Below are 14,558 nucleotides of genomic sequence, written 5' to 3'. Positions count from 1 at the left end.
TGGTCCCTGGGCCAGAGGAGCCTCAACAGAGGACACCACTGCAGTGGACACCGTTAGCCACCGTCTCCCGAGAGGAGAGGGCTCTCATAGCATCAGCCCATTGTTCCCAAACAACTGGAATGGGGAGGGAGAAGAGACAGAGTCAGGGCAGGCAGGTGGCCTGGGAAGGACAAGGCTTGCTATAGGGTCCGAAGAAGACCAAATAGGTGTCCAGGAGGGTAGTGATGGAGCTGCCCCCAACACCCCTCTAGAATACTGCCAGCGCTGTAGACTGCCCACTCACGGACCTCTCCTGCCCACCAGGGACGCTCACAGAGCCAGACTCAGAGCAGGACAGTGGTTGGAGCCCACACCTCTCCCCAGCCCGGTCCAGAGGCCCCCAGGGAGCTCAGAGCTCACATTAGCTTGCAGGTAAGAATCCTGGTTCGCAAGCGCTGCCCCACAAAATTCTTGTAATGAATCTAAGAGTCACGGTAGATTGATGTGTTTGCTGACATGTTCTCAGGGAAACAGTAGAAAATAAACATCAGTGAACTTTGTCAGGGATCACTGATCTGTTGCATTGCTCACTTCAATGCTGTTCTATGATCCTCAGTGTCCTAAGACTCTGGCTATTTTCTGATTTAGTCGGGCTGAAGTTGCAAACTCATCTTCTAAGTCCTATAGATGTTTAGCATCAAGCTTGGTCAAGCCACCTGGTTTACTAAATGACCGATATAAACCATGATTGTTCACATCATGTAGGAAACGTACCCCTTCTAAACTTGTTCAAACAGTGATACTTCTTCCACTACATTTCAAGTGAGGACATTTACTCTGCACATCAAAAGAGTCTGTATGTCCTGAGATGTAGTGCATCCCTTGGTGAGAGATGGTGATGCCTTTTCTGTCATGTAAGACACATTCCTATATTTCCATTTAAATAAAACCCTTTTGGAATGTATTTCACAGATCTGAGTATTTAATTTATTTGGTTATTTTCACATAGAAATACAGTTCAGCCATGGAAGCAGTAACTCATTAAGAAAAAATATTAAAGTGGAACACATCACCAGTGAAGAACATAATTTCTTTTTTATAAGAAAATTAATTTGGATAACTAACCTTCAGTAACTGGACCTGCAGTCCTCAAATCCTTTAATCAAAGACTTTGTGGCTAGCCATGTCTCAATTTTATAATTTTGAGAATTTAGAGAGGTATACATTGCATTTCACATATTAATTAATATTCCATGGCAAACATGTGGCAAACATATGGACAACTTGCCCAAAGTAACATAAGTAAAGACCTTTTGTCTTATTATCATCTCATGTCCATTTTCAGTAAGGAGTTAGGATAGCCCTTTCTCAGTTTTCGGAATTTGGAAAGAGTTAACATGTATTAGTGGACAAAGTTAGCACAGACAGCAGATAGACCCAGAAGAACAAGAAAAGTCATTAAAAAAAATTACGACAGGGAGAATATCCACAAAACTTTTAAGGCCAGAGAAGGAGTGCTTGATTTGGACTTTCTTTCTTTTTTTTTTTTTTTTTTTTGCGGTACGCGGGCCTCTCACTGTTGTGGCCTCTCCCATTGCGGAGCACAGGCTCCGGACGCACAGGCTCAGCGGCCGTGGCTCACGGGCCCAGCTGCTCCGCGGCGTGTGAGATCCTCCTGGACCAGGGCACGAACCCGTGTCCCCTGCATCGGCAGGCGGACTCTCAACCACTGCGCCACCAGGGAAGCCCTGGACTTTCTTATAAAAGTAGGAGGCTTTCTGAGAAGAAAGCCAATACACAGTCTTCCTTGCTGGGGGTCAAGGTTACATCAGTGAGGCCACAAGCTGGGGACACCGCTGTGGGTGAGAGCTACACTAGTGATGGCGGGGCAGCAGCCTCTCAGGGGGGACACCTGTGACACACCAACTGCAAGCAGGTGCTCAGATACCCCTGCAACATGACTTCATATGGCTCTGGAAAACATCTTCAGATCCAATGAGAAATGTGTTTGCTAGGAAAGGATACCAAATGCAGAAAGAAAAAAAAAATCAGAGATGTATAAATACAGTGGGGTGGGCAGAAAGGCCTCAAAGATGTCCAGGCCCTAAAGAAAGGAACTGTGAATATGTTACTTTGCATGGCAAAAGAGATTCTGCAGATGGGATTATGGTTAGGAAGACTGTCCTGGATTATCCAAGTCGATCCAGTCTAACCACATGAGCCCCCTTAAAGTAGAGGACTTTCTCCAGCTAGAAGAAGAGGAAGTCAGAGAGATGCAGCAGAAGGAGAACAAGAACAAAGAGCGATTTAAAGATGAAAGGGACTTGACCCGCTGCTGCAAGAACAGGCCACACAGAAAGCATAAGGGATGTGGGAAACCTCTAGGAGCAAAGACCAGCCCCCAGCTGACAGCCTACAGGAGATCAGTGTCTCAGTCCTACACCCACAAGGAACTGAGTGAGTGTGTATGCAGGAGCATCAGGAGGGCAGTCCTGACTGCTGCCCTCTGAAAGGCCTGCTTGTAAGGCTGGCCCATTCCCAAGACTCTAATGATAAAGGTGGCTTACTGTGCCTAATGTTTGTTCAAACAGTGTGGTTCATACTCAATACCTGCCTTCCTTCTGGAAGTCTGGAATTTTGTTACATGCAAGGCAGAGGGTGCCTACATGAGCAGCCCCCAGTACATGAGCTCCCCTGGTTGGTAATATTCCATGTGGGTTGCTATAACTCACTGCTGGGGGATTAAGCTAGTCCTGTATGACTTCCCTGGGAGAGGACTGTAGAAACTTGGGCCTGATTTCCTATGGACTTCACCCCATGCACCCTCTTCCTTTGCTCCTTTTGCTCTGTGTCCTTTCACTGTCCTAAATCATAGCTGTATGACTACACACTGGTCCTGTGAATCCTCCCAGCAAATCACGGAACCTGGGGAAGGTTCTGGGAATCTCCAGACACCTTGAAGGACAAGTCTTCCCCAGAGCCTCCAGGAAAAATGCCCTAAGCAGAGAACCCAGCCAGGTCTACTGTACTTTAGACCTACAGAACTATGACATAATAACTCTGTCTTGTATTAGGTCACTAAATCCATGAAAATTTGTGGAAGCAGTGATAGGAAATTAAGTAAATGGCATCATGAATAAACATATTACTTTCACTAATGAAGAGTATAATATCTCAAGGAAAATTTTTAAAATCTTAAATTCATTCTCAAGTTAACATCAGCAATTCATATCTAAAACAACCACCTGAAGAAGGGGTAGAACCTCTGGTAAGGTGTATGGTTGACTTTTAAGAGCAGCTGACATTTTGTGAGAGGTCTGGAAAGCAGCCAAACCAGCCCAATCTTTTTAAAGAAACTGTGAGTATAATGTCAGAATCATCAACTAGTGTGATTTACTGCTGTCAATGCCAGTTTGTATAGTCGGGCCCAGATTAGGACATGAATTCACTTAACCCAGGGTGGTGCACGCGGAAGACGTGAGGATGAGCCCTTTTCCTAAAGGAGCTCAAAATGTGAGAGGAGAAACACCTGCACTGGAGCTTCAAGGATCACTAAGCTGAGACCAAGGGCTACAGAGAAGCACAGAGCAGGGAGCTAAGGAAGGCATCCTACCAGAACGTAGATTCCACTCATTCGTTTTAATTCAGCGAACATTTACCAACGTGCTTGCCCCAGGCATAATGAAGTGCTGGGGATGTAGGGAGGGATGCAAACTCAGCAGGAGTGTAAGGCAGGCCACTTTACCCAGGTTTACTGTGTGATAGGATGGATAGGATTGAGGGGTCCACTTCTGTCCTCACCTGCATGATCTAGGATTAATAATGCCACTATATTCTTGACCCTACTTCCCCAAGGGTGCCTGACCTTTAAAGAAATCAGCAGATGGTGATGCTTACATATGATTCCTCTCCAACCTGATTAACTAAAAACAAGAATTTTTAGAGTTGCTCAATCAGATGGGATTGGAGCAGGGCGAAAATATGAACCTTAATTAATACAATGAAGAATAAGTAGGCATTAACTATTAGTTAACTAATTTTGAAAAATAATATTTAATTTTGAACAAAAGTTCCCTATGTAAGTAGATGTTTCATTAAGCTTTAACTTACTTAAGCAATATTGACCTTAACCCTGCTTTGGACTTGGTGTTCTTAGAATGAGCACAGCATTAATATCTGCTTCTGATCATACACATGGCAACTACTTGTTTGGAAACCCTAGGTCAGCCAGCCCTAAAAACACTCACATATCCCCTCCCACTTTGTTCTTTTATCTAGTATTAGACAACTAACTAGTTTTTCTTGATTCAATTTGCATCAACATTTATTGACTAACTAATAAAAGCTCCAGGGATAAGAAATTAAGTAGAACACAATCTATTAAGTTATAATAAGTTACAGAGTTCTGAGGAAATTCAAATGTGGGCAGTTACCCAACGAATATTATCATTTTGCTGCCTATTAGTTTTATAGATAAGCTATGTGCTAAGACATAACAGCTTTTTAGCTGACAATTTTCTTCTTACCCTGAATTAAGAAAAAAAAATTTTTAAGTTATACAACATTCTTAGCCTAAATTAAATGGAAGATACACTGTGTATTTTTTATTGTGGTAAGATATACATAACAAAAAGTTTAGCATTTTAGCCACTTTTAAGTGTACAGTTCTGGACATTAACATTCACATTGTTGTGCAAACATCACCACCCTCCATCTCAAAACTTTTTCATCTTCTCAAACTGAAACTTTGTCTCCATTAAAGCACTTACAGGCCATTCCTCCCTTCCCCCGGCTCTTGGCGACCCTCTAAATTATATTTTTAATAAGAAGAAAAAAGTGATCTCTTCTCCACCTGACGAATCTTCTTCAGGCCACACCCCATCAGCCAATTGCAAACCTGCTGCAGACCTTTACAACACTCCACTTTTAGAGCTTCTCATTCAGAGCAGACTGTGATTTAAAGGTATGAAATGCTAAATATATAATAAATTACATATATTTTAATATTCAAAAAGTTAAGCAAACAAAATTTCATTCTTCTAAAAGGAGCATGGATATGTAATCAGAAGTAGAAACTATGTCCCTGATGTAAAATAGTTATGATTCCAAAGAATCCTAGGGATCTATTGTCCATAAATTACAAGGGGCCACAGGGTGCCCAAGTTCCTGTTGGAGCAGGAACTCAACACATCCCTCAACAAGTCCTCCACAGAGAGACTCTCCATTACATTGTTTTTTTAACATGTTCAGGGTCTTTCAGAAATTTCATTTTATCAGAGGGCACAGAGAAAATGAATTTGCTTTATTTAAAAATGCTGAGGCAATATAAACTATTGTGTTTGTTATAAAACAAAAATAAAATCAGTTGTATGTGACTTATTTATTCCTTAGACTTCACACTATTTAAAGGAATAATGGGAAGACATTTTCAATATTTCGCTACATTATAAAATTGTTTTACTTATTTCATAAATTAGCCATGGACGGTGTATTCTGGAATGTCACATGTGGCTTACATTCAGTGGAAACATTTTCAGGTAACTGAGGAGGCTCTGTTTCTATACTTGATCTGACAGATGGGCAGCAACATGCAGTAACCGGCATAATTCATACTCCGACAGACTGCTTTTCAATAAAGCACATACCCAGATGCTCTCCTCTCGTCGATATTGCTTCCAGTTCCTCCCGCCATCGCTGAACATCAGGAGGTAGCTGGTCACCCAGTCGGAGCTCCCGTATCCTCCCTGGGTGGCCACAGCTGTGACCTCCATTCTTTCTCCAAGGTCAATCTGCAGCCACTGGTATTTATTTGACACAAGGGGAGACCAGCCACCAGCCCCTTTTTGTGGGAATAAAAATAAGAAAACCGGTAAGGACAGAGAAATCTTTGAAATCTATATTAACCTGTAAGAATGGGATCATAAATAAGATTTATGAAAATCATAGTTTCAAATTCTGCATTATATAATGCTTCATAATTATACAGACACACTCTCTCACACATACACACAAACACACAAAAAAACACAGGTTAAATGTAAATGGATGAAGCCTATATTAATTGTTTTGTTTCTTAGTTCATAACCCCTGACTCTCTGGTATTGGGGTGTCCGGCTAAGTGAAATTGCTTAATGGAATAGGTGGACAACTAAACACCGTGCCATTACATCAGTGCTTGGAACTAGGGTCTTTATTGGCTTCAATGCATGACTTGCCCTTTGTTGGACATAAAGGAAAATCAAGCTAGAATAACTTAATTCTGGATTCCCAGCATGAGGAGGTACAATGTTGAATGTTGGGATAACAGAGATGGCTATGTCATAGCCCTACACTCAAGGTGCTGACAGACTCATAGGAGAAGCAGACATTTCACAGAACGATTTGAAATGTAATATGGGAGGGGTGGAGGTGAAAGTGCTTTCTGTGTAGGGAGGGAGAGTTCTAAAAAGGCAGCAAGGAGGGTGAAAGAGAACCCAGAGGAAGTGAATAAGGAGGAGTTTCTCAGGTATTCAAGACAATAGGTGCAGAGTGGAAATTACTGTGCTTTGTTTTCTCCAGTGCCTGTGAGAAACCGAAGAATTAGGGATACCTGTGAATGTATTATTGATATATTTTGTTCTTCTAGTTTAACAGAAACATGGGTTTTGAATTTGGATTTAGATGTCATATTAAATTTTCTGAATTTAAATTATTATGCAATATAAAAATTGGGAAATAGGTTTGAAATGCATTCTGGAACTGATATTTTGCTAATTATCCGTGTCTAGAAAACACAGTGTCATGTAAACAGTCCCTAACACAAAAAAGCTAGCTTTAAAAAAATTATTCCCCAGGCTTCCCTGGTGGCACAGTGGTTGAGAGTCCGCCTGCCGATGCAGGGGACGCGGGTTCGTGCCCCGGTCCGGGAAGATCCCACATGCCGCGGAGCGGCTGGGCCCGTGAGCCATGGCCGCTGAGCCTGCGCGTCCGGAGCCTCTGCTCCGCAGTGGGAGAGGCCACGACAGTGAGAGGCCCGCGTACCACCAAAAAAAAAAAAAAAAAAAAAAAAAAATTATTCCCCATTGTCCTGACATCTATTTTGAGGCTCTCATAATAAGGTCTGACACTTTAGACAACATTTATTATCTTTTTATTCGGGGCTATTATTAACATCCATGTCCTGATAACAAAAGCTGTTATGACCAAGTACGTGTCAGGCGGCGTGTGACATGGCTACAAGACAGCTCAAAGGAAAATGGAAGTGGAGCACTTACATCAGGGTGTGGAGGTGAAACTCGCAAGTGGGCACATCTGTTTCTTCACTATGTCCTCCACTAACTGCACTACATGTATAATCCTTAGCAAAATTTAAAGCGTACAAATTCTTTAAAACTCAAATTCTTTCTAAGATTTCCTCATTTCCTGCAATCTTTATTCCAAAATTTCCTCTCAACCACAAGCACAATGTCTTTTCCTTTGATCCACATCTTAAATACGCCACAACTCTGGTGGTTCTGTACTGTATTTTTAAACTTTTTATTTTGAAATAATTTCAGATTTACAAACGAGTTGCAAAGATGGGATAGGGAATTCCTGTCTAATTTTTACTCAGTGTGTCCTAATGTTAATATCTTACATCACCATGGTATTTTTTATCAAAACTAAGCTATTAACACTGGTACAATGGTAACAAAACGACAAACTATTTTGATGTCTCCAGTTTTTCCCCTAACTCCCTTTTTCTGTTCCAGGATCCCACATTGCATTTAGTCACCTTGTCTCCTTAGTGTCTTCCAACCTGTGATAATTTTCAGTCTTTCTTTGTCTTTAATAACAAGATTGATCACCACCCAACACCTCCCTGCTACTTCTACTGATTTGTGCAAAGGTCCCATCTAATGTTTGATGAATGATAAGTCCTTCTGGGTTCTAGCTGAGGGTTAACTAATAGTCCCAAGTAACATTACTCTGCAACTGCCTGTAATTTTATAATAATTGCCAAAAGAAGTCAGAAATTAGGTGTTGGCATTTAGCTGATCATTTTAACTTAAAGGTTCTACATTTGAAGTTTTATATGAATCAGTTTCAATCTCTGAGAAACTGCTAAATGTCCTGTATTCTTAGTATCAAAGTTGTAAAGAATGTACTGAAGATACTTTTTCTTTTTGCATTTCACAATCTTTCTCTGTCACCTTTAATTTCTCTTGAAGCAGGAAGTAGCATCAACACGGGTACCACAGGTACAGAAATGCAAGAGTGAAAAGCATCAGCATGCTTCCAGCATGTTGCCCTGGGACCAGCCTCTCCCACAGATGCAGCCACATCTCTGTCAACCACTCTTCAACATCTGCAGGTAATCAACCTTGAACATTTCATATTCCTTACCGGTGGTGAGAAGGTGCTACCGGTATGCAAATTAAGCTATCTGATTAAGTAGGTACCCTGATAAAGTAATGAAACTGCAGAATTCCCTGTGCTGCAAAGCAATTCATTTCAGCTGGATAACACAGCCATGGCGTAATCCCCAGACCCCTGTAGGGTGATGATGTGAGTTACTGTGCATTCGCCCATGCACACAGTCCACTGGGGTAGACGCCCTTTTTTCTAATGACTGGAAAAAGTGGGAAATGCACAAATATAACCTGAGGACTGTTAGGGAGCACCAAACAATTTTACTGAGGGGTAAGGGAGATCACTTGGACAATGGACAACAAAACAAAATACACTGAAACAACATTAAAGTGGGTAAGCTTGAGCACAGCCACCCCACCAGCTGGCAGCTGCAGAGCAGTGGTTCTGAAACTGATCAGCCTGCATTATTAAATGTTGCAAATCTTCAGTAAACTCCCCCTGGGAACCAATACCCCCTGAAACAGAGCCCAGGAATTTGCAATTACTGTTTTGGAGTCACCAGTGCTGAACCCACAAGAAAAGCACTTACCCTCCCACCCAGCTCTTCCCCTGACCGCATCACAGACTGTCTTTTTCCATTGTCACCCTCCTGTCTCCTGCCTCAGCCCCTTAGTTGAATAAAGTGTCACAATTTATACAAAGGAGAACATGTCCAGAGGGTCTGACTTGCACAGAACAAGGTTCCACAGCTTGGGACACTGAACACAAAACATCCCTCCCAGCAAAGTGTGATAGGTATGCTTTAGGGCTGCAATGAGAATTCAAGAAGCTGTGTTAGAGCATCTGGCACAATACTTTCTCTCCCAAACACGATCACAAGACGGGAGACAGTCATGGTGAAAGAGGGATGACATCCAGAGCGTGGGGCATTGCAGTCTTTTCATTACTGAATGGCCCGTTACCTGCCACTTTATACTAGATAAAGGAGAGAAAATGAGGAAAGCCAAAACTTGTCACAAGCATGTGATGTGTTCAGGACCCTCCCAGATGCTCTAAGTGCTACTTCACAACTCCTCCATGCACCAGGCAAGTGGGACAGGTGTTACAATCTCTGCTTTGCAGACAAGCAAAAAACAATCATTTTAGGTTCGTGTGAGGGTATTTTATTAAAGCTTAGCTCCCTTTTCATTCTCTACCCCTTCTAAGAACATATCCCTGTGATTTGTCAGTTATTCAGTATTGTTTGCTTATCAATAGCCAGACTGTCTTTTATACTGATATACTGGCAGATATCTTGGAAGGTTTCTGTCTCTAGTTATCCCTGTGTGATTGTTTCCCCCACCTTTGGTTGGCTCAGACACAGGCAGTGACTTGTGTCTCTGGGGAGAGGAAAGGCTGAACAGGAAACTCTCAGCTAGGGCCCTAATTATTCTGGTCACTGATCAAGATGAAAATGACCCCTACTCCTGGTGGCCACGGGGCATGCACTGTCATAATGAGTATCAGCTTTGTGCAGAGGGGGAAATTACCCAGAGGTGGAAATTACCCAGAGGTGAAAAGGAGAATAGCTCATGCCTTCTTCAAGTTGGAACAAGGTCCAGGGCAGAAAGATACCTAAGGGAGCAGAGTCAAGTGGGATAATTTGACGTGAACAGATTCACCTATCTCCAGGGCATCTAAATGTCAAACAAGTAAATGGCTAAATTGAAATGGTAACCAAGGGAAGTTTCCCTCCAAGATCTTCATTACATTGTCTCAAATGGGAGCTCATCAAGCTCTGTGTATTTCTTTCTTCACTTAAATGCATCTTAATTCACAGAAAACTCATTCCAGATTCCAGGCAGGGCTGGGTGAGTGGGGACAGGGTGAGATTAGCAGGAGTGACAGATGTTCCCAGGAAAAAGGGGCCATAGGGCGGCAGGGCCTGGGGATGCTCCCTGACCATCCCACTCAGAGATCTCTGGGATGTATATATTGATGTTTTTGTCACAACCCTGCCTACATTGCTGAGGGAAATTTAAGCATTTGCTCCAGCTCTGATTTCTTAAGGAGAAATTCCAACTATCTACATATACCATTTCTGGCTATCAGGATGTAAAAAATGCAGAAATCCTCCCTCTGGACCTGTCTAGGTAACCTCTGATTCCCTTTCTGCTGTGCAGTCTGCTAGCAGCCTGAGCAGGACAGAACAGGTAGTTTTCCAAAAACTGCATCCATAATGAAAAAATCACACACAGCTGCCTAATTGTAAAACAGATTCCTGTACTAAATGCAGACATACCCTATAGTGGTTTTGTAAACAGAAAATTAAAAATTAAATAAAAAATTAGTGTATACTTGTTAATTTGTGATTCAAATTAAATGCCAGTAATATTAAAGGAAAAAAACACCGTGTGACTGTTCACATGTGACTCCCTTAAGTTCTATGTGCAGTGTCCCCAGTGACCACTTTCAATGCCCTTGGCATTTAACAGTCATGGCTGCAGCTCTTTCTGCATAAAATAAACAAAAATCCATTGCTACTGTGTGTTTTGTTTTGCTTCTCTCATAGACACTCCTGACCAAGTTTTAAAGAAACACACAGTAGAGAGGCATTCGGATCTGAGTTGATCTCAGGCTTTGCAGTTCTTATTTGTTTGAAGTTCTGTATTGACAAGACTATAAGATGATTTTGCTAATTTCTCACCTTAGAAATAAAATAAGAATTGCCCGGCAAGCCTATAAATCATCCAGACATGTACTAAATACCTCATTCATGACTGAATAAAATGTATGACCAAGTTTATTTGTGCATCTCCCGTGAAATCTTCATGTTTATGAGAGATGCGGCTCTGAGATCTTGTCTAATTCTATAAAAGCATCATTGTGCATCTTTCAGAGGCCCCCTGAGTTACTCAGAACAGATATGATTCCAGATCATCCTTGAGGCCACTCAGAATAGCTGCATCTCCCTCTGATATGTAGAGAACAGTGAGGAATCCAGGATGCCCAGAAGGGCAGGAGGCCAGGCACTCTGTTCCAAAGCCCCCACCACTTCCCAGGGACACACCGTTACTCTTCTTAAAGCAACGGCTCCTTTTTCTTTTTAATTAAGTTCAGTGTAGGATCATGTCAGGAAATGCAAGGGTGAGATGCTCAAATAAAACCATGAGTACTAAATTATCTATCCATATTTGACTGCTCACTTAGCCAGAAGCCTTTGGAAGAAAAGTCCATTGATCGTAAAACTTACATTTTCTTTAGGGATGTTATGTAGATGAATTCATTACAATTTGTAAGCACACTGTGAAAGCCTTGGATAAAAAGAGATAGATACAGACGAGCTGCTATACAAAATAGAGTAGTAAAATGAGAATGCAAAAAGGATGAGGTCTAAGCATCACAAAATATAAATACTACTGACAAAGGTACATTTTTTGGGGGGGTAGGCATTCATCCCCAGCAAAGTATGGCATTATTTTGTGTCGGAGAAAAGCCTGCTCCACTGGATTTCCTTGGAGGATAACCCTGGAAATAATCTAGACTCCGACAATTCCCTTCTCATAAATCTTATTGATGACCATTTGCTGGCAATCAATAGGGAAGGAAGATATCAAAACAAACCAAAAAATGGATGATAAGCAAGAAGAAAGGTAGCAGATGAATACTAGCTGATACGATGAACCTGCTGCTTTCTTCAATTTCATTAAACTCAGTATAATTAACTTTTGAGCTATAAGAAGGAATATGAACTAAAAATGAAAATAATTCTGTCTGTGAAAGAATCAGGGTAGATTGACAAGAAGACAGTTGCAGACTCACCGTCTCTGCGATTAAGACTCGCAAAGCCAGGGCCGTGGCTGCTGGACAGCTCTGAGGAGCTGCTGAAGGAAGCCCGGGGCAAGGCAGACGCCAGAGGAGCATCACAGCTATCTGGGGGGAAACACCACGTTTGGGTTAATACACTGATTAAAGTTTTCCTGTCTTCTCTTCCTCTCTTCTTCCTTCCCTTTCACTTTCCTTTCCTTCCTATTTCCCTGCCACCCTCCCTTCTTTTCTTCCTTAATTTCCTTTCTTTTTAGTTAACAGGCTAGGAAAATGCTAGAGCCTGTGGCAAACATCAGCCTTGATCAGAGGTATGTTAGTAAATGTTTAACAACAGGCTCTTAAGGAAAATTAAAAACCCTGATTGGTAGCATTTGCCACTTTCTATGGTGTAAATACTCGTACCATGGCCAATTCAAAGCTATCAACGTGATGTCACTGACCATGAAGTCGGAAAAAGAATGCACACATCACATCATTATATAGTATTTTCACCACGCAGACACAAGGTATGTAAATAACCTCAAGAGCTCTGATAACAGCAAGATGACATAAAATAAAGTAGGAAGTGGTGAGTTTTCAGAATGTATTACTTTTGTTTTAATATGATTTAATTAATTACGTTTATATAGTTTAATTTTTAATAATGATTGTATTTTCCTGCAAAATTCATGAGAAGTTAATGATTGGCTCTTGCTAGCTGCTAAAAATTGGTTCCAGCACATCACTCCTAAATGGGAAAATATTAAAAGTATTTCCTTGAAACTCAGAAAGAACACTTTCACAGGCACCACTGTTTCTATTGAACATTGCACTGAAAGTCCTATCAGTATGTAAGAGAAAATTTAAAAATTAAAAGCACAAAATAGGGGGAAAAAAACCCAACTGTTATCGTTTCCAGATGATATGATTATGGAGGTAAGTCACTGGCTAGCTTAACAATTCATTATACAAAAGCTGATAGTATTTCTAAACTTATCCATAGTTAGAAATTAAATTAAATAGAATAGCAAATACTAACAAAACATATAAAGTATCTAAGAATGAATCTTACAGAATTTGCAGGACATTTATGGAGATTATTATAAAAATTGTATTGAAAGACATTAAAGAAAAACTACATAAATTCAGACTACAATGACTGCAAATAGGAAGACTACTTTTAAGGTACTGGTTTTCCCTAGCTTGATCTAAAGATTCATTAGAAGTTCAATCAAAGCTCAGGAGGGTTTTTCACAGATCTTGAAGCAGTGAACCACAGAGCTCAGGGGTTCTTAACATGTGGTACAAATATGATATAGGGGGTCCGTTGAGATGAATAGAACAAATTACATCTTTATTTTCACTAACCTCTAGCTAAAATTTAGCATATTCTTCAGTCAAAAATGTAGACAAACCAGACTATATTCACCAGTGCCCATGCATTTGTTACCAACATAAGTTACAGATATTTTAATAGCAATCGTTTTAATAGCAATCGTTTTAATTTTAATAGCAATAGCACAGATATCTAGAAATATTGTTTATGGTCCCCTTTACTTCAAAATAACAGTATTTATTAAAGTCACCACTAGATCTTGTTTTTTAATGTGCTAATAACTAAGAAGACATTATGTTACAATTTCTAGTACATTGATATCAGCATTTCAATATAACTATTTACTTTGTAACCCTATGTATACATTTTATGCATTTACAAGCATTGCTGTGAGAAGGGGTCAGGTTTCAGCAAAGCGCCCGAAGGGTCCGTGGCACAAAGAAAAGCAAACAAGCACCCGTGGTGTGTGCACTGCTAGTACAAAGCTGTTGAGACATTACTGGGGCATTATTAGCCATTCAGAAAATTCCAGAAGATTGGGATCATCCACAATCCACAGTCAGCTGTGCTAACTCGAATGTTAACGTGACAATTTCTCAGGGGTGACAGCCTGTTGAGCAGACCAGGCCTGCATCATTCCCTCTTTAGGTAAAGGGGTCCCAGGGATCTAACTAACCTGCTCAAAGTCACAGAGCTGGTTGAGGGTAAGTGAAGATTATCTCCATCAACTGTTTAGCTTGGGAAGCCTGCTCCTTTCCCAGCCTCCCCCACCCCCCCAGCACAGCTTCCTTTCTGAGTCTCCCCAGACGCTCCCCACTCAGTCCCCTCTGCTCACATCTTTCTCATCTCACCATAGTGGGGTCTCTCCTTTCTGGGTTGGAAACAGTGAGGACCAAGTGTAGATCCTGGAGGCAGACAGGGTGTGGGCATGGCATTTACGAAGCTGCCTACTCTTGGGAAGTCACTGGCCCTCCCTAAGCCTCAGTTACCTCATCTGTACAATGAGGATGTCACACAACTGAATCACACAACTGGACAAAGGGGAATCACACAATTCATAGGGTTTCTATGAGGATTTAAAGTGTTTGCTTTTATTATTTTCAGTATGGTAAGACAAGTCATCACA

At 41.2% G+C, this 14,558-nt stretch overlaps 1 protein-coding gene across 3 annotated transcripts in view; it reads right to left on the bottom strand.

Moving 5' to 3' along the window:
- LOC132426755 (contactin-associated protein-like 3) overlaps window positions 1-14,558 on the bottom strand; it is a 187,730-nt gene that overhangs the window by 136,487 nt on the left and 36,685 nt on the right. For 2 of the 3 annotated variants that reach the window (XM_060013543.1, XM_060013542.1), the window contains exon 1: window positions 5,625-5,765. In XM_060013543.1, coding sequence (XP_059869526.1) covers window positions 5,625-5,750 — 126 coding nt within the window. In that variant the 5' untranslated portion in view covers window positions 5,751-5,765. Of the gene's footprint in view, window positions 1-5,624; window positions 5,819-12,111; window positions 12,223-14,558 lie in introns of those variants that run through there. The other variant, XM_060013541.1, reaches the window with a different exon arrangement.

Source organism: Delphinus delphis, chromosome 6 (assembly GCF_949987515.2).
Source record: "Delphinus delphis chromosome 6, mDelDel1.2, whole genome shotgun sequence".
In the NCBI taxonomy this organism is placed as follows: domain Eukaryota; kingdom Metazoa; phylum Chordata; class Mammalia; order Artiodactyla; family Delphinidae; genus Delphinus; species Delphinus delphis.
Note: the sequence above shows the minus strand (reverse complement) of the source record. Positions and strands in the feature narration are given on the sequence as shown.